General features: G+C 39.0%; 1 protein-coding gene across 3 annotated transcripts in view; it reads left to right on the top strand.

Moving 5' to 3' along the window:
* Positions 1-13,062, top strand: part of PIP4K2A (phosphatidylinositol-5-phosphate 4-kinase type 2 alpha) — a 120,708-nt gene extending 107,646 nt beyond the window's left edge. For all 3 annotated transcript variants that reach the window (XM_082044363.1, XM_082044362.1, XM_082044364.1), the window contains 4 exons: positions 4,388-4,501; positions 7,760-8,003; positions 8,969-9,072; positions 10,775-13,062. In XM_082044363.1, coding sequence (XP_081900489.1) covers positions 4,388-4,501; positions 7,760-8,003; positions 8,969-9,072; positions 10,775-10,855 — 543 coding nt within the window. In that variant the 3' untranslated portion in view covers positions 10,856-13,062. The remainder of the gene's footprint in view (positions 1-4,387; positions 4,502-7,759; positions 8,004-8,968; positions 9,073-10,774) is intronic.
* The last annotated feature ends 5,559 nt before the right edge of the window (positions 13,063-18,621 follow it).

Genomic DNA, 18,621 nt, shown 5'->3' with positions numbered 1-18,621 from the left:
GAGGGAGGAAGCTGCAGTCTTAAGCCTTCCAGAGAAAGCTCTAGTTACTCATCCATCTTGTAGGTCTAATGACTCCAGACTTTTGATTCTGTTCAAAACCACCTGTGCCAAATCATTGCAAATTATATCTATCCTTTTTTCTAAAAAATACTGACATCCATATATGCTGGTGAGCCCAGTCCGTGTAAAGTGAATCTAACTTATTTATTTTGTTTTTAAAAAGGTGTATGTGAGCCCTTTGCTGTGAAAAGAAGCCCAGGGTGTGGAACTTCACTCTTGGCAGATGTTTTATACCATTTTCAAATGTTAAAAACTGTAGGGCAAATTTTGCCATGAGGAGCTGTGTGAATACTGTGTCATGTGGCCAGTTCCGAACAAACAATAAGACTGCTATGGAACATTTCTCCTACAACCTAATCTTTGCCTTTGTTAGGTGAGAAATTGCTGCCAGGTTCTGAAGACAATTAGTCCTTTTCCTTTTTCAGTCCAAGACTTACTCCAAGACTTAGCTGTCCTGCAGCTCTTTTAACAAGCTTCTTCCAATATGTCAGCATAATGTTAGCCATGATCATTATTTTTGGTCATGATGCACAAAAATCCCTTTGGGAGAAGAAAACAACAACCACAATCTAATATTAATTTCAACACATTAGGATAGGATGCTGAATTGAGCTGTGTTAAGAAATCTCCAAAAACTATTTCCATGTTCATATAGAAATAAAACTTCGCCTGGTTCGTATCTTTCAAGGTTATTTTTTTTCCAAAACAATGTCAGAGGCCTGGTTTTGCATCAGGTTTTACATTCTGCAATCTTCATCAACAAAATATTTATTGCTTTTTCAGCCTTTTTAAAGGCAGAGAAACCTTCCTGCCATTAAAATTCTCTGTGACAATGGCAAACTTTGGAATCCAAACCTGAAGTTTACAAATAACATGCTTTTTTAATAAATAAATGCTTTCATGTTTGTCAAATCTGTTGTGCCTGTCTTGCATCTTTAAGTAGGGGATTAAAAATTATGGAGATAGTTCAGAAAGAAAATCTATTATTAATTTAGTGGAAGTAGTTAGATGTTCATCTCCTGTGCAGCTCTTAAAATATTTAGTTCTTTAATGATTGTAATATGTTCATTATAATGAATTACATTCTGGGAGAATCTTTTTCCAACAAGGATTTTGCTTCATTGGAAATATTTGAGACTTCATTAAGAATAACCATATCAATTATTTCATTAAAGCAAAATCTCATTTTTTCATTCAGACAGTGTTTTAAATGGCCACAATGTGGTTTTCTTTGTATTTATATATTTCAGAACATACGAAGAAAATGTACATATGAGGATTTTTCATCATGAATATGTATATTTTAAATAACTGTGAGAGCTCCTCCTAGTTGTGTATTTCGTAGGTTTTAATTCCTAAATTCACAAAGTAATTTTAAGACATGAATTTTAGTTTAAGTACTGCTAGAATTGTTAGTAGTGCTGGCTGTCACTAGCAATATTTGAGCCTGCAGCAGTATCCTAGGACTATTCACCTTTTTAAAAAGGGGGAGAATGATATTGCTTAGCACACCAAAAAAGGCTTTGTCTAATAATGCCTAGAAAGGAGGAAGAGAATAGGCTGGGAGGCATCGTACAAATAATGCGGTGAAGGCAACCACTGGCACACACTTTTTTAGCAGTGGGACCCACTGCTTTTATTTCTTCTTCCTTTTTCCTCTCATGCCTCGGTACCAGCTTTAAATTTATGCAGTTCTGTACTTGCCAAGTCTTCTCAGCTACAGGTAAAGAGAAATGACCTCAGATAAAAATCCTCAGAGGGATTATTGAGGACCGGGGGAGCCTGCACAGGAGGCAGCAAAGACTCTGGCTTTTTGGGAGAGCTGATTCACTGCCCGGAATGTCCTTGAAAGTGCCTCTTGGGTCTTGTGGTGGCATGCAAGAAATGCGGCTGTGTCAGCTTTGCTAGCTCACTTTTGTTAAAAATAGATTAGAGACAAGGTTAAAGTGGAGTATGGCACCTGCATGACTGGCTTACCAGCTCTAGCATCTTCTGAAAAGATGTTCCTTGTAACGTAGGTAAAGGTTATTTTTACAGAAGATGGGGCTGTGGGGTGGCAGAGCGCTGCCCCCCCGCCGGGGCCGACTGGCTGCTGCTGTGCGGTCTGTGGCAGAGCCTGCAGATGAACCTGCATCGCAGAGTCTCAGCCACAAGCACATCCTTCCTCTTTACCCACCCCAGAGCTTTAAACAGCATTAAAAGGGTTTTTTTTCAGAGTTAATAGGTTTGTTTCACTTTAACCTCTGCCTATTTAAATAAATAAGTTGCATATACTAGGTGTGAAGATAACGTGAGAATTTTTTTTACTGACTTTGGGCTAGAAATGAAGGGAGCTTGGTTTCCTTCATTCTTTGCATTATTGTTTCATATTAAATTAATTCAGCCAAATCTCCTCTCCATTCTTAAGCATCCCACACACCAGATTCCATCCTCTGGTGTTGGCAACATCCCTGGATCCGCAGTCCCGCCTCTGCAGAATTAGCCCTCATCTATGGGACAGTATACTCGATTGCATATGATAATCTCTACAGCTGTTAGTCTGGAATGCTTATCTGGTATTTCCCCTACTCATTTGCACCCTAAACCACTTACTGAGTAGACTAGAAAGAAAACTGATGATGCACAATGTGCAGTTGTATTGTAGTAACAAATTTATTGTGAGCTTCAAGAAGTGTCTAAACATCATCCTTAAGTGAAGCGGAGGAGCACTGCATGGTGACTCCTCCATGGGAGGAGGATGAGTGGTTATAGCTCCATCTCAGCTGCATGGGTTTTTTTCTTTTTAATTAAAATAGAGGGTCTCAGAGGGTATTTTAATATATCAGAACATTCTAGATGCAACACAGTAATAATTCAGAGCAGCCAGACTGGGACCTTAGTTTTTCCACAGTTCATAGGTGTCAGGATGCAATGGATTTAACAGGGATTCATAACTATTAGCATGTTATCAATTGCTTAAGTGGTTTTGGGCAGTTATTGGAAGGGAGTGATCACTTTTCCAAACAAAAGCAGCATTGTGAGATCTTGAGCAATTCACAAATTCCAGATCCAAAAAATGAATTTGGACAGCTGGGGAGCTGAGTATTTCAGCCATATCTCTGCACAGCCCAACAGCACGAACTTCTGGGAATTGTGAAGATCTATGAGGGCATTTCAGGGTCTGCTATGATGCTCACATTTTAATGCTGTGCTTTCCAATGTGTACATTTTGGAGAAGCAGAAAGAATCTCTGAGATTCTCTTCCTTACTGTGTTATAGGAAGTAAATAAACTTTATGAAAAATACCATATCCAGTAAGGTTATAGCCATGTCTGACTAGTTAAACTCATGGAGGACATTCCAGTAGGTTAACTGCCTTTTATTCCTAGCAGAAGGACTTTCAGATTAAGGGGAAATTATTTTAATCAAAGTGCTCATTAGTTCATGGTCATTGAGTGTTGCAGCACTCGGTTGTTCTGCAACATTTTCTTCCTAAAGAAAACCTGTTCTTCTCTAATATTTATTAAAGGTGGTGTGCAGGGAGAAAGGCTGTTCTTTGCTCTTGGTGGGCCAATTTTTTTATGCCTGTGATTGCAGAAGCTGCAGCGCTTGCAGTTTGCTTGACCAAATTCCCTGAAGTAACTGCTTTTTTATTTGTTGGCTGCTGTGTTTTTTTAAGTAAACCTGTTTGAGGGCTCTTCGTACTGAAAGCAGCGGTTACTCTGCCTGCGCTGGTCACGTGAAAGTTTCTGGCTTTCCTTAATGCTGTTGCAAATTGCTTCATGGGAGAGTTAAAGATGAAGATAATCAACTAGTTCTCCAACATCAAGGATGTTTAATTACTCATTTAAAAGGCAGTGGTCGTCTCTGGTATTTACCACATCTAAGCAGCATGACATAATTCATGTTCACTTGATGCTTTTTAAATAATGATTTGGTATTAGGCACTCATAAACATTCACAGTAGCTATATAAAATGCAATCCAATCTGACTTCATCCATGAGATCTGATGGGAGCACTTTGTTACAAGGTACAAGTTGTGTTTCCACTTCACTTATTGCCAGTCACTTTGACAAACGACATCTTGGAAGAAGCTCAATGCAAATCAAGTGTTGAGTCGGAGATTTTGTTTTAGCTGTATTTGCTGCATGTCCAGTAAATGTACACCTTTTAGGCTGTTTACAGGGGGGATAAACTAAGGAAATGTCTCCATGGGTGCAGTTTGGCGAGCTGCGTGCAATGGAGGTGCCTCTGCATCTGCTGCCAGCGGGGCGGCCGCGCCGGGCAGCAGCTTCACTGCACGCCTCTTTGCGACCCCGCTCTTACAGGAATTCTCGTTTATTTTAGGCCAAAGAGCTGCCGACGTTCAAAGACAATGATTTTATTAACGATGGCCAAAAGATTCATATTGATGAGAATAACAAAAAGATGTTCCTTGAGAAACTCAAAAAGGATGTTGAGGTAAGAATGTGCCTGTTCAGCTGCATGTGATTAAAATGTGTGGCAAACTACAGATATCCCAGGAAATCATACCTGTGATTCATTAATGAAAACTCTTGTTTATAAGGCTGTAAGCACTGACTGTTTTAAATGAAACACAATTTAAACTTTCAGAAGTTGTTCACTGCTTTTGCTGATGTGATAAATGACTTGCTGCCATAGCTGGTTACCACACATTGTCCCTGCCTTGATGATGTGATGTTAAAATGATGGTACTACTTAGTACTTAAGCACTTTACAAGCCTAGTGCTTCCAAATGCCCCCAAGGAGAGGTGAGTATTGTTAGTTGTGTTTTACAGGTGGGGGTACACCAGAGCAGAGGCCGTACACAGACTGCAGTCCATAACGGAGGACGTAGCATCCTCACTCACAGCCACACATGTTCTATTTGTTTCCTATTAGTAACCCAGTTTCAAATCATCCTCAGGATTGCATGAGTAGAATGTAATTTGTATACAGCAGTTAGACTCATTATCTTAACGTAGTCTTTCATATAAATTTTTTATTGTCTGAATATAGTGAATACTTCATAGAAAATGTTAATACATGAATTTAATGTAATATTTTATTATAACTGATTTAGTTCTGCAAATAAAAGAAAAATATTGGGCTAACTAGTTCACACAGCTTGACTTTAGTTTCCGTAATTGAAAATATTGTCACTAAACACAATATTTTGCAGCCCTAATACTCAAAGCATAAAATCTGTTTTCCTTGTTTGAGAGACCTGATAGCAAAATACATCTGTGACTTAGAATCAGAGGGTACCAGGTTTTTCAGCTATTTGTATCAAAATGGCTCTGTGAATTGACTTCTTCAGATCTATATCTCATTAGCTGCACAAAACAAAATGCTGTAACTTTAAAATTTACCCAATAATTTCCTTTTGAGGAAATCTAATTTCCTATAATAGTAACGATTAGAAAATTATGGTGATGATAACTATGGAAACATAAATATTTTGTGAAATATTTGTGTTTATTTTATATTTAAAATATTTTGCTGGAAAACTGCTCTACCAGTGTCACAGCTCTAGAGATGAGTTTATTTGGGTTTAAGTTTTGTGCTCTGTTAACATGTGCTGCTGTTGTTGACTAACGCTTTTAAGTAAATTGCAGATAATATCTTAAATGTGTGCAAGGAATGTGGAAGATCGTTTATTACCAGAAAGTGGACTGTGTGCAAACTTCTACATCATTTACTGGACTTTAAAGATGATGAGAGATTCTCATGTCCTGAGAGGCTATTTTTTGATGGTTTTGAAATTTACACAGAGCATTATTATAATAAATATCCATATAAACCACTAGTGCGAAGTGATCTGGCACCTGATCATAACAATGGCGAGATGTTCTTTAACCTTGTTTTATGTGTGATTCTGCCCTTGTTAGGTAACTGGTAGTACACACTTTGTATCCAATGTGTAAACACGTTTCACTACAATTGAAAGAAATGCACATGTAGCATATGATTATCTTATCACACAGTATTTATAGCTAAATATATTATGGAGTAGTATTCTAAATTATATGACTTTATATGTGTTCTTGTTTGTCATTAAGTAAGTTCTGCTTCTATATTTCTCTCATAATCGAGTCCGATGTCCCCTTCCTGTGTTCAAACAAATACCTATTACTGCTGGTTTGATGTCCTCTTGTCTGTTTTCCTGCCTCCTCAGTCCACTGAAAGTGTAATGAGAAAAAGCACGTAAGGATATTTTTTCCATTTTAAATCAGATGATCTTTTCCTTGTGCTGATCTCCCTAAGTCTTTTTGCTGTCAGCAGCAGCACACCTTTTTCCCAAGAGCCATTCTCCCTTAATTTGTAGTTCACTCTTTTTCCCAAAAAGTCTGTTCTCTTTCATGCTTTTTTGTATGATTATTGGTAGATTTTTCTTCTGCCTCTCTCAGCATTTATCAAATACCTAATTATATGCCTGGAGTCCTTCCACTCCATGGCCTTTGGACAGTCTCATCTGTTCTTCTTGAATATTGTTGTACATTATCTCTTCAAACTTAGATCTCTAGTCTTGTGAAGAGTAATTTGCTTTATTATATTGAAATTATTAGAAAACGATTTCTTCTCTCCCCTTAAAACCACTTTTAAATCTCACAGTATTTCTTCTAACACTTGAATTTACAATCACTTTGTTATGTCTGATTCTTCTCTTTTCTCAGAATCAGGATTTTGACAAACTGTAGTTTCTCATTTCCTAGTATTTTGTACTCATTTCTTTCATCACTATCACTATTCCAAAGCCTGGCTTAAATCCCTTCTTCTCTGATCTCCTCTGACCTCCTTTTTATAACCATTTGGAGTTTCTAAAAGCTGAAAACTATTTGTATTTTCAGCCTCTTTTTCTGCATACCGTGAGCAAGGGCTCCACAAGTGCAAAATGGCAGGATTGCTTTTAGGCTGCAGCACAGCTCTGCCCTGCCCGTCCCTCACCCCTCTGAAATGTTTATCTCATCTTCCTGCTTTTAGACCTTCCTTATTTCCATCCTCCTCTCTTAACTCCCTGCCTTGTCCTGTTCCCTTCAACTAAAACAACACTTTGTCTATACATAAAGTACATACTCATGTACATACTCATCTTTCCATTTTCTAAAAATTCCTATCCTAAGCCTTTATTCAAAACCACCCTTTCATTCACATTCATGTTTTGCTTGCGTTATTTGAATTGTGAGCCTGTCACTGTGAAAAGAATGTAGCATCATTTCATGTCTTCATGGTGTAAAACCTCACTACTTTCCACTGCAAGAATATTTAAACACTTTTTCATCATTCTTTAGAAAGGCTTAAAAGGGAGTGAGGGGCCAGAATTAGCGGCAGATTGTAGCACGCCTGCTGGCGCAGAGGCTGCTCTGGACATTGAACGGTGCCAGAATGGCCCTAAATGAAACACGGGACAGGAGTGACAGTCATCAGCTCACACAGACACTGGCCTTCACTGCAGCAAAAATCATTTTTCCCTGAGGATTTTGGGAGAGTGGCTTACAGCTTGGTATAAGATAAGTTGGAAGTGACCCGTGCGCTGTTACTACATCTTAATAAATTCAAGTATCTCTCTGCTGGCTTTATCGCTTAATCCTCCCTTTTGCTCCCTCGTAGAAGTGCCCGTTTTTCTTCACTGATGACACCCTGTGTAACTTCTCCTGTTTGTAAGTGAAGCTTACGTTTTTCAGTGATATTGATAAATTGCTTATTATCACTTTCTAGTTCCTTGCTCAGTTAAAACTCATGGACTACAGCTTGCTGGTTGGAATTCATGATGTTGAAAGGGCTGAACAGGAAGAAGTAGAGTGTGAAGAGAATGATGGAGAAGAGGAAGGTGAAAGTGATGGGACTCACCCCATCGGAACCCCTCCAGACAGTCCAGGAAACACACTGAACAGCTCACTGCCCTTGGCTCCAGGGGAATTTGATCCAGCTATTGACGTTTATGGAATAAAATCCCATGAGAGTAAGCAGTAATAAGTATTTTTATGTTAAGATGGTTTGCTTCTAACATTCAAATCCTAAAGTTTTTGCAACATGTAAAGGCAAAGTGAAACAGCAAAATATAATTCTCTCTGTAGAAGAGGAAATGAGTTGCTCTTCGGTGCAGCAGAAAGCAGAAGACACCTGTAATGCTCAGCATTGCTAAGAACATATTTCTTAAACATTGTGATGTGTGAGGATGCAGTCAAATAATTCACCTACTACACAATCGAATTGTATACTGGGTTAGCTATTCAGATACAGCAGTTCTCAGTTAACTCATGGGGTTTTTAATCCATTTCAGGAAATCTAGTATCTAATTGTTCTTTTCCTGACAGATAAGATAACACTGTTAAAAACAGTCTGGGAAGAATGAGAAAAGCAGCATTCCAACTTGTATTTCACTTTTTTGGCTGCTTTTTGAAAATTTGTGCACTCACACCCAATTTCTGTGTTCCAGATATGAAAGTTGTTATAAAGAGTGTGTAAGAAGCCTGAAACTAGGTTTGATATTAGTGTTTAAAACTATGCATAACTAGTTACCTGTGGCTGTTCAAGACAGGAAAGTTATTATTTACACATACATATTTTTATTCATAAAGAAAATATGATCTTGTTTGTTGACATGTCCCTTCATACAAAACTGTATAGTTTTTCCAAAAAGGAACATGAAACCCACGTTACTTGAAGTGAGCAATAATTCCTATTTCTGTATGCTGGTGTTTTATTTTACACTCATTTAGGGGGTTTTGCAATATATTTGAGTGCAGGTAAACTCTCCATTAAGAACAGCCTGAGGATGTGGTCTTTACAGATCTGTGATTCTGCCTGACATTGACCTGTCTTAGCTGGTGACTGAGCCTTATAAAGTCTCCTTTGTTAGAAGGAGGACTCGGGATTAAGATGTATCAGAAGTCATTCTTACTGCCATGTATTTGCCATTTGCAGATGCACCTAGGAAGGAAGTATACTTTATGGCCATTATTGACATTCTTACTCATTATGATGCAAAAAAGAAAGCTGCCCATGCTGCAAAAACGGTAAAGCATGGGGTAAGTATCTGCGTTGGATTTTTCCTCTGATTCCATTTATGCTGCTGCATTTTTGCTGTTTGGTGCACTGATACAGCCCAGTTCAGGAAATTGAGGGAAAGGGGAAACAGACCATAATTTTTTCTTTTTTCTTTTTTCTAGTTTAATATGTAATACCAAAGTACAGATTAAGTGCTACACATACATACTGAGAGTGGAACTCCCTTTTCAGCTGTATGCGGAGCTTTTTATCCATAAAGAACTTCAGTGAGATACCTTTTTAGGATTTTGTCCTAAGTTTGAGAGATGCACCTTATTCTTGCAAACAGAACTGTTCACCAGACGCTTGCAGTAGTATACAGCACTGTGAAAGGTGTTATGAATCTTATTGCAGATGCAGGGCCCTAGGGATGGTTTCATTATTTGGTAGAGCGTGTTGAAAGTTAATTCTTCAGCATATAATGTGGCTCACTGTACAATACTTCTTTTAAAAAAAAAAGTATGATTTGCAAAATTAAGCATAAAATGTACATATTAAATACTCAGAGACCGTTCAGTGAAGGCTTCTGTTTGACTGCCGTGAATTTCTTTATTTTGACTGAAATAGTTGCTTTGCAGCAGACACCGAAGAACGCGGTGAAGCAGCCTGGTCTTCCAGAGTTAAAATTTATATCTATCATTATCACTCCTATGGTGATTTAAGGTTCAGATTTCATAAACTTTTTTAAAAGAGCATAATCATTCATGAATCTAAAATCCCTCCTTTGTCTAAGCAGCTAAAGGATCAGGGCGTTGAGGAGGGGGGGTGACTGAAGGGCTCAGGGCCCTTTAGTTTACAGTGGAGAGTGCTGTGGAATGCTCAGCACTGAGCCCTGCACAGGCCTGTAGAAGGTAGTTTTTGTCTGTCTAGAACAATGTTGTCATTACTCGCTCTGCTCTCCGAGCAGCTGAAAGTTGATGCAGACCATATGCAGCCATTATCTGGCAATTATTAATGCACTTTGAATGCAGCAGACTTTAAAAACTCACACTTCTGGCTTGGATAAGGGATATAAATATGTTGTAAATAAAAACTATGATTATTAAGGCAGACTATGATTAGAACTTATTACAGAACATTACTTTGGTACAACGATTTTTTTTGCTTTGCTGTCTCCATCCTGAGCCACCTGACACTGAAGTTTGTTCATTAAATCCTTTTGTAAAAGAGGAAAAATATAAATAAAAGTGTGGCTAAGGCTCTGAAAACCTCAAATAAAAGAATGAATGACATTGTGACTTCACTGAAATAGCAATTGTACACAAGTATTGACGTGCCAGACCGGAGTATGATAGTTCAGTCTTCTCTATACAAAGGCACAGCTGCTGAACAGATCAGAATCTGTTGATGAACCAGTGGGTAGCATGGTTAAGTATGCAGTAGAAATTATATAGGAGACTGAAGTACTGTGAAAGTAAAGAGAAGTAAGGAAAGTAAAGAGAATACATGTCAGAAATGGAAGATAGGTGTTCTACAGATATGGTGGTGAGTACCGAGTGTAACTGTGCTTGTGTGAAGCCCAAAAAAGCATCAGTGGGATTTTGCTTGAGGGCCTTTACAATTTCTGTTTTAGTGTCTGGTTCTGAGATTGCAAATGATATTAATTAAGATTCTTGGTGACAAAGCATCAAATAAAACACTGGTTCTTCCTTCTTTCCTCTCTCCTCCCAATTCTCTGAATAGGCTGGTGCAGAAATTTCAACTGTTAACCCTGAACAGTATTCAAAGCGCTTCTTGGACTTTATTGCCAACATCTTGACGTAACCAATCATGTCACATAGGAGAGACATGAGACCTGGGGACAGCAGCAGTGCCTACACGTGTAGGGAAAAAAAGGAACTCAGAGAAGCGCTCATCTTGCAGAAAGCAACCCCTTTGTTTACATCTGCTGGCAAAGATGACTGAAGTGGGGTGGAGTACTCGCTTTAACAGCTGCCTGATATTCCCAGCATAGTTCTAGCTATTTCTGACTCTTTTGTGTGTGGAAAAAAAATAAATAAATAAATAGAACAGCTTACTCAGAGTGCACTGTGACAGTAATACTCTGATGCTACCAGCTGAAACAGAATAAATGAGAAAAGAGGTGTGGGGTGGGGGTGGGGAAGAGTAAATGCATGTTAAATCTACAATATTGATATGAAATTGTAAACTGTGGATCAGTTTATTTTTTGAACTAAAAAAGATACATGACAGTATTCTTCGTGATGATGATGATGATGGTGATGACGATAATAACTAAAACCTTACTGCGAATGTTACACCCTGCCACTGGCACTCCTTAAAAAAGCAGCTTCAACAGCCCTTGGTGCTGGAGGCTTTTCCCATTCAGCTCCTAGCCCTCGGGTTTTTTTCTTTTCTTAATCCTTCTCCCATTTTTGTCTTCAGCGCGTTGCATCATGAAGTTCAGCCTCTCAGACATCTGAGAGTCGGCGTCTCTTATCATACAAAGAGATAACATAACTCATGCTATGTGTACGTTTTTGCTACAGCAAACTTATGTTAAGGGAAAACTTTGCTTATTTCACTTTGTTACCTGAAGTCTTCATTTGTTTTATATTCTTGCAATATAAGAACTAATAATGTTACAAGTGGGAAAAAAGCTTATCTGAAGAAGCGCATAGTTTTGGGCAATAGTAGCTCCGTCTTTCACCCATCGTGAAAGATGTGCACGCTGATAGAAATTCCATTCCCTCACAATTTGCTGGGAATTTGAAGTTTAAATGCTTGTGTTGTACTGTTGAAACAGTGGTATTTTATTATAGTTTATCCCTCTAAAAATGAAACCTGAATTTTACTGTTTACATTATTAGGAAAGCAGGGATATTTCTGAATTTCAGAGCCATGTACAATATTTGACTTTTGAGTTTACATGTAAAGTTATTTTGCAGTACAAATGAAGTAATGTTTGTCATCTTCCAAGGTGTAATGTGCAGTAGTGTACTAAAGTGAATGTCTCGCTCACCTCCACGACAGACTCTTTTACAATAAAACGAGAAAGGATATTTCAGAGGGACTTTTCCCAAGGTAGTCTTTTAGCATCAGAATGACCTGTCCTACCATTTACTCAAGTTTGATTGTATAGTACATTGCCTAAAACTGTGCTGATCATGTTTAACTTGTTTAAATTTTTTAAACAACATTGTATTTCTTCTCTTCTTGTATTTCTCCCTGAAAGACTCCATGCTTGAAAGAGACAAATTTACATACGCTTAAAAGTTTATCTACTTATACACTGTGCTAAAGCTGTGCCTTTAAAATTTCTTTATTGAAATTGTTAGATTTTATAGGCAACGTAAGAAGTCAAACCCTCCCCGTCATCGTCTGTAACTGGGATCAGGAGTGCCAGCATGCCTTCTCCGTAACTAACGTCAGTGCTGTTGAGCCTGCAACTGTGCGTAACGTTCGTAGTGGTTACTTCAGAGGAGCCTATAATATAGCAACCCATTACACTCTCTTTGGCGGCCAAAGGCAATACTATCCCTCTTGCTGTTCACTAACGTTTTTTCTCCTTTCCCCAACCTTTCCTACAGGATTTTCTGTTACGTTTCACTTAGTGATGTCCGCAGCACTGTAATGTATGTGTATAGTTTTGTATTGTATGTATTTAAATAAGTTGGTACTGTGGCTTGATATTTTTTTTGTCCTCTCCCTATGTGTCCCGAGTTTAATTTTCTGAAGCATGCTGTGGCTTCTTAAAGTGTGAGGTCACAGGGAGACCCTGAAGTAAAAAGGACGTACACATACTTGGACTAAATATTGAATTGCGGCCAACAAGTGTACATTTTTAGACAATTTTAAATATTTACAGCAATGCATTCTTTTTGTCTGTGTAGCAGTTTTGTCTCTCATTCTTGTTGATAAACTGTTTATTTGGACAGGGCAAGGAAGACTCATCATTGTATATGTTAGTGCTTAGATTACACTCCAAACACAAGCAAGGCTTTATAAAATAAAGCACTTTGATGACTTACTAGGTTCATCCTTTGTTCTTGTGTTTCAACTATGGTTTTGATCACTTACAGATGAATTCTGGATGTTAAAATGAATGTGTGGCCTATATTCCAAAGGAGAAAAAAAAAAAAAAAAGAAAAGAAACTTAGATTTTACCCTGTTTCTTCTGTGCTTAATTTGAGTGGCTTGAAACATTCAGCCTTTGGATTTTGGGGCTCAGGCTGTGCTCTGAGAGCAAATACTGAGGTTTGTAGTTGACGATTCTATGGGCTAAATCCTAATATAATATTACTACAAAACAGGAAGATCGTCCACACTAGTTAATTGATAGAAGGATTGGCAGAACTTTGCTGATGTGTCTAAGATTTTACGCTAAACCAGTTTTTTTGAAAGTCCTTGGGAATAAGCCCAAATAATTCAAGGGATGGGGGCTTTCTGTTACGGAACTTCAAGGCTTTGTCAGGGCTTCCAGTGCATGATACAGCCTGTGCTGCACATCATGGTCAAATGGCAGAAAAGTCTTTTTGACTTTATTCTGACTAACTTTTAATTCTCTTAATATATTTGTCACTTTTCAGTTTCTTTCAGTTTGTTGCACAGATGTAGCAAGGTAAGTTTTTCAGCAGCATTTTTACCTGTAAAATAGACATAACAGAATGAATGATAAAGTAGATGTTCTCCACAGGGAAGATGGTTTAGGTAAAAGTAGGTAAAGTGATAGGAAGGGAAGAGATTCAGCTTCTGAATTACACACTTGATGATGTCTCTAGTATTAATCTAAGCCTGCGCTTCACACAGCTGCTCCAGCTGCTTAGGGGTTAGTATGAACACGGTGCTCAGGCAATGCTGCTCAGGTGGCACGGAGACATTAGCTGTGGTGGACAGCAAGCTCCCTGGCTGGTCCTCCATGCATACCACTCCAACATCCACCATGTCCTCTGAACAGGCTGCTAAGCTTTTTCTCTGCTTTTATAATACAGACGTGTATGGGTTCTTGTAGGTGATTTCTCAGTGCCACCTCCCTCACAACATAAGATGAAAGCTTCTAAAATACAAAACCAGCATGATGTGCCAGATCTAAAAGCCTACTCCAGTTCTCCTTCTCCAACAAACTATTCAACAGCTGACATGTTATTTGTTATGCCTTCTTCTCCTTTTTCCTAAGACTTCTGGACATGCTCAGATTTAACTTTCCAGTAAGAATCACACATTTAAGCTTTAAGCCAGGCCTGTCTTTTGAAGTGGTGGTTTAGTGGAATTGCATCTGCAGTGGCCTGTTCTCTAGCTGACACTCTGAGTCGTCTTCCTGCAGCTCCAGACCTAAGGTTTACAAGGCCCTGCTGCTACCTGTGGACATCCTGCTCATGCCAGTCTCCCAACGCAGAGGCATCCCCAGCCACCAGCTGGGGGTGTTTCCTTCCTGCCTCTTCTGCATTGATAAAGGCGATTGCCACTTCTCTTGGTGGAGTTTGCTACAGGGTGCACTGTTTTTGACAGGCATTGCTGACTTCAGCAAGCAGCTGAAGGACCTTGGCTTTAGTAGAAGTGGGTCTAAGACAATGCATAGGAAAATAATGTCTTTTCTGATAAAATGTTTTCTCTCACCTGAAGAAAATCTGAAAGCAGTGATGATAGTTCCAAGGCAGGAGATCCAATTGGCTTGTTAATGCAAGTACGACAGCCAAAGAAACATTTAAATAAAAAAAATTGGAAACAATATTTTTCTATGTAAACTGCATAAACTAAATGTAAAATCTCAATTTCCAGCTCTTTCCCTTGTGCATGCCTCTTCCAAGGTAATAGTAGTTCACAAGTCCCTGCACCAAGGGAGATCGTGGCATTCTGATGGTCTCATCCCCCACTGACCTTTATCCAGTGTCTGTTCTAGATGTGTTGTCTACTGTTGTTGGTTTCTTTCAAACTCTCATACATGTAATAGGAAAAAAAGAAAAAAAGGACAATTAACTTAGAAGAGAAATCTGTTTCATCTCTTCCCTTCTGTCCTGATTTCTCTGTGGCAGGTATTGTTTCTGGAGCTCAGCACACCCTTTAAAATGCAACACAGCAGCAAAGAGCAAAGGCTGCACAGAGCTGGGGGCTGTCCTTGGTCTCCTCTGGGAAATGGTGCTGCTTAACTCCTGCATGAGACTGACCAGAGATCAATGTGCATGAGCAAATGATAGAGGACGAGCTTGAGAGCAGCATCTTCAAGTGTCAGAGGCGATTTGTGTGAGATTAAAATCACTAACAAGAGTGTTATTAAAGCATTAGAAAACAGGGCTGGAAAAGACTTGAAGAGATAGTTACAGTCTATCCCAGAGCAGTTCAACTGTAGATAAACGTTGGCAAGAATCGGGTTACTCTTTTCCAGGGAGGGTAGTTCCATGACTTCCTGTGCTATTCCTTCCCGTGCCTCCCTAGCTGTACCATTAGAAAGATTTTTTCAAATACATTACCTAACTCTACATTACTACAACTTAAACCCATTAATATTTGTTCTATCTACAGTGCACCCTGAGAACAGTTCTTTCCTCTTCCAGTTTCTCTTAATGTGATCGTGCCCCTTTGTACTGAACAATGTAAATATTAGCTTTTGCACGTATTAAATTGAATATTCCCTTTCCTTATTTAACAAAATAATCAAAATGGCTTAAGCTAGACAGAATGACCTATTCCATTTTTTGTAATGCCTAATTTAAAAAAAATCATCTGTTAAAATGGTGCTTAATTGTCAGTCAGATTTTATAAATGGATTCTCAGATTTCTATTTTAAGAATTTCCTAGCCATCCATTTACCACCTAATTAAAAAAAAAAAAAAGGCAATAATTGCTGTTTGGACAGAATGCAGCTTCAAAATCAGGACACAACCACTGCTTTAGCTGTAGTTGTTGCTCTAAATGCAATAAAATGCTAATCACTTTTCTCTTTTCCCAAAGTAGATGATATCATGGTCTTAACTTTCCTAATGATATTCCCTCTTCACAGCTTCTAGTCTCATCTCTGTCAGTTATATGACACAAAATAATTATTTGGTGGTATGTGGATTAAAAAGAATATTCTTTGCAAGATGGCATATATTCATTCTTACCCAGGGCCTGAATATTTGCAGATGTTTTAGTTGTTGCCCAAGATGCTTTGAGTTTTTAAAGAGCTCCTACTTTGTTCCCACTCAATCCGATTCATTCATAATGACTCATTTAGTGATGTGTATCCTATTGGAATAAACGGCATTTGTGAGAACCTTGTGTTTGGAAGAGGTTTGGCACTTCCATACAAGGTGATTTAACTCATTACATTTCTCCATTTCTGCTATGTCCACTTGCCTCTGCATAGGAAGCCCAAGGTTCCAGCACTCTACTTTCTTTTCTGTTTTATGTATTTTTAGGTGGATGCATAAAAGCATTTTGTTAAAAGCACACCTCAGTCACTCCTCTGGCTACAGTGTGGTTGGGGTACCAAGGCAGATACAAGGACTTGCTGCAGTTACTGGGCTGACAGCAACTATCGTTTGCCTTCCACCACCTGAGGATAAGAGGGTTGTGTTTGATCCTGGTTGAGAGGGAAGTCCTGTGTTCTCAAGATGTGCCTGGGATAAGCACCTTGGATTCAAACGATGCGTAAGAATCCTTTCTACCCCAGTAGGTCTGATTAATTAGTGCCTACTTTAACCAGGCACATAATGTTGAATGGAACTTTACACTGTGGGTCAGGACCCCATCTTCCTTTGCACTCTGTAATTGCATAACAAAGACAAAATATTTTCTGCCTTGAAGGGCTTTACTCTTAAGTATTTCCACTTAGTTCAGTAGTCAGTGTTGGATAGAAGTTTATATGTACATTGGCTGCACCAAAGACTTTGTATTTGGGGAAGGGGGGCTGTTAAAACATCAGCTTGTACTGTGCTATTGTGATCATCTCTTTATAGGGTACAACGGAAAGGATCTGCATGGGGCAGGCAGAAGATCGCTCCAACACTGTGACATGACTGCCTGCCTGCACAAGTCCTCCACAAACAGTGGCATCTGGTAGACATACAATAAGCTGCTGAGCAGTGTCCCACCACTGTGCTCCAAATTCTCACCTTCACAGGAGGATCCATGTTGAGCACATAGCTTCCTTGTTGGACAACTGAATCAAGCAGGACTAACCTAATAAGAAGTGATTCATTTACTTCTAGGGAGAAAATGAAACACACCACAGATTGTAGTAACAAGGGTAGGGTAAAGGGAGAGCATCAACCAAAAAATGTAACCTTTTCTGAAGCAGCAAGGAAGAGACAGTACTGGGGCCAGTCGAGGAATAAATGAAAAACAAAACAAGAAAGAAGTCCGAGAATACACTCTACAAGATCCCTGAGCATGGGGGTGTCTGCTGCATGTTCCTGGGTTTGGCATTAACCAGCTGCTCAAGGGTCAGGGAGGACAGGCCCATACGGAGTTAAGGAGCAGAGAAAAATTTGACTGTAAAGATTGTGATGCAGAAGGAAAGGCATAAAATATTATGTTGACAACACCATGAAAGCATTTTATAATAGTATCCTACTCATCTGAAATAATGTGAAAGGTATTATGTTGTATGATTAGCAGTGGAGCAAAGCAGAGAGAATAACTGATCAGCCTGGAGAGCCGAATGATAGCACCCATCAAATAAAAATCTTTGAAAGCAATGCAGTAAAAGCTTCAAGGAGATACCCATGCAAAACATAATTAAACTGCTGGGCTCACATCATAGTGTAGTATATTAATGAAGAAAAGACTCTGAGTAGGAGGATAGCCACATGGAACATTTTCATCATCAAAATAAGCTGTTTCTGTGACCCAAACCAGTTTGTGGAAACGCTGTTTATTTGGACGGCAGTTTCTTCTGACAGACCCAGAAACATTGCCTCATGCACTTCGCAGCCTGCTGATCCTCCACTTTCTTAACCCCATTTCTTCATCAGACACACAGCCCACCTTTTGGCTTCATTCAGAGTACTAAGTTGTTTAGCCTAAAATGTAATTTTTTTCACAGGTACATTTGGACAAGGGAGATGGTGGGCTACTCCATAAAGAAACAAGATTTTCAGATGAGAAGATGGATGTCAAAAGACTGTCATTCTCTTAAGATCCACTATGAAACAGCCTTTTCCTTCTCAAGCACTGGGGCTTAGGTTAGGGCCCTCAGTTTAGCCTTTAGGTGTTAAACAGAGTTTTAACTGGCCTCCTTGGGGAAGGTGCATCAGCCGTCACACCAGTCCATTAGATGCAACTACTGCTGCAGTGAAAATGCAGATCACAGCTGATGTCCCAGATCCCAGCCAGTTTGACATGTATATGTTGCAGTTTCAGGCTTATGCTTTGAACGTGTGGCTATTCTGCAAGATTGGAATACAAATGTTGTAAACACAAAATGTTCTCCCCAAATGGGTTCCTGTACTTAAAAACCTCCAAAAAAGAGCTGCTATCCCATACATTCCTGTGTGGGAGAGCAGGGCTCATTATCCAGACCCTCTCCAAAGGCACTAGGCCCTGTGTTATCACTGAGCAACTGTACATTTATTAGCAAGATTACTAAATCAGCATCTATTGGATTCCTA

This window comes from Streptopelia decaocto (assembly GCF_964273445.1).
Source record: "Streptopelia decaocto genome assembly, chromosome: 2".
NCBI classification, from domain to species: Eukaryota; Metazoa; Chordata; class Aves; order Columbiformes; family Columbidae; genus Streptopelia; species Streptopelia decaocto.
The sequence above is the reverse complement of the archived record's forward strand: the minus strand, read 5'-3'. Positions and strand labels throughout refer to the sequence as shown.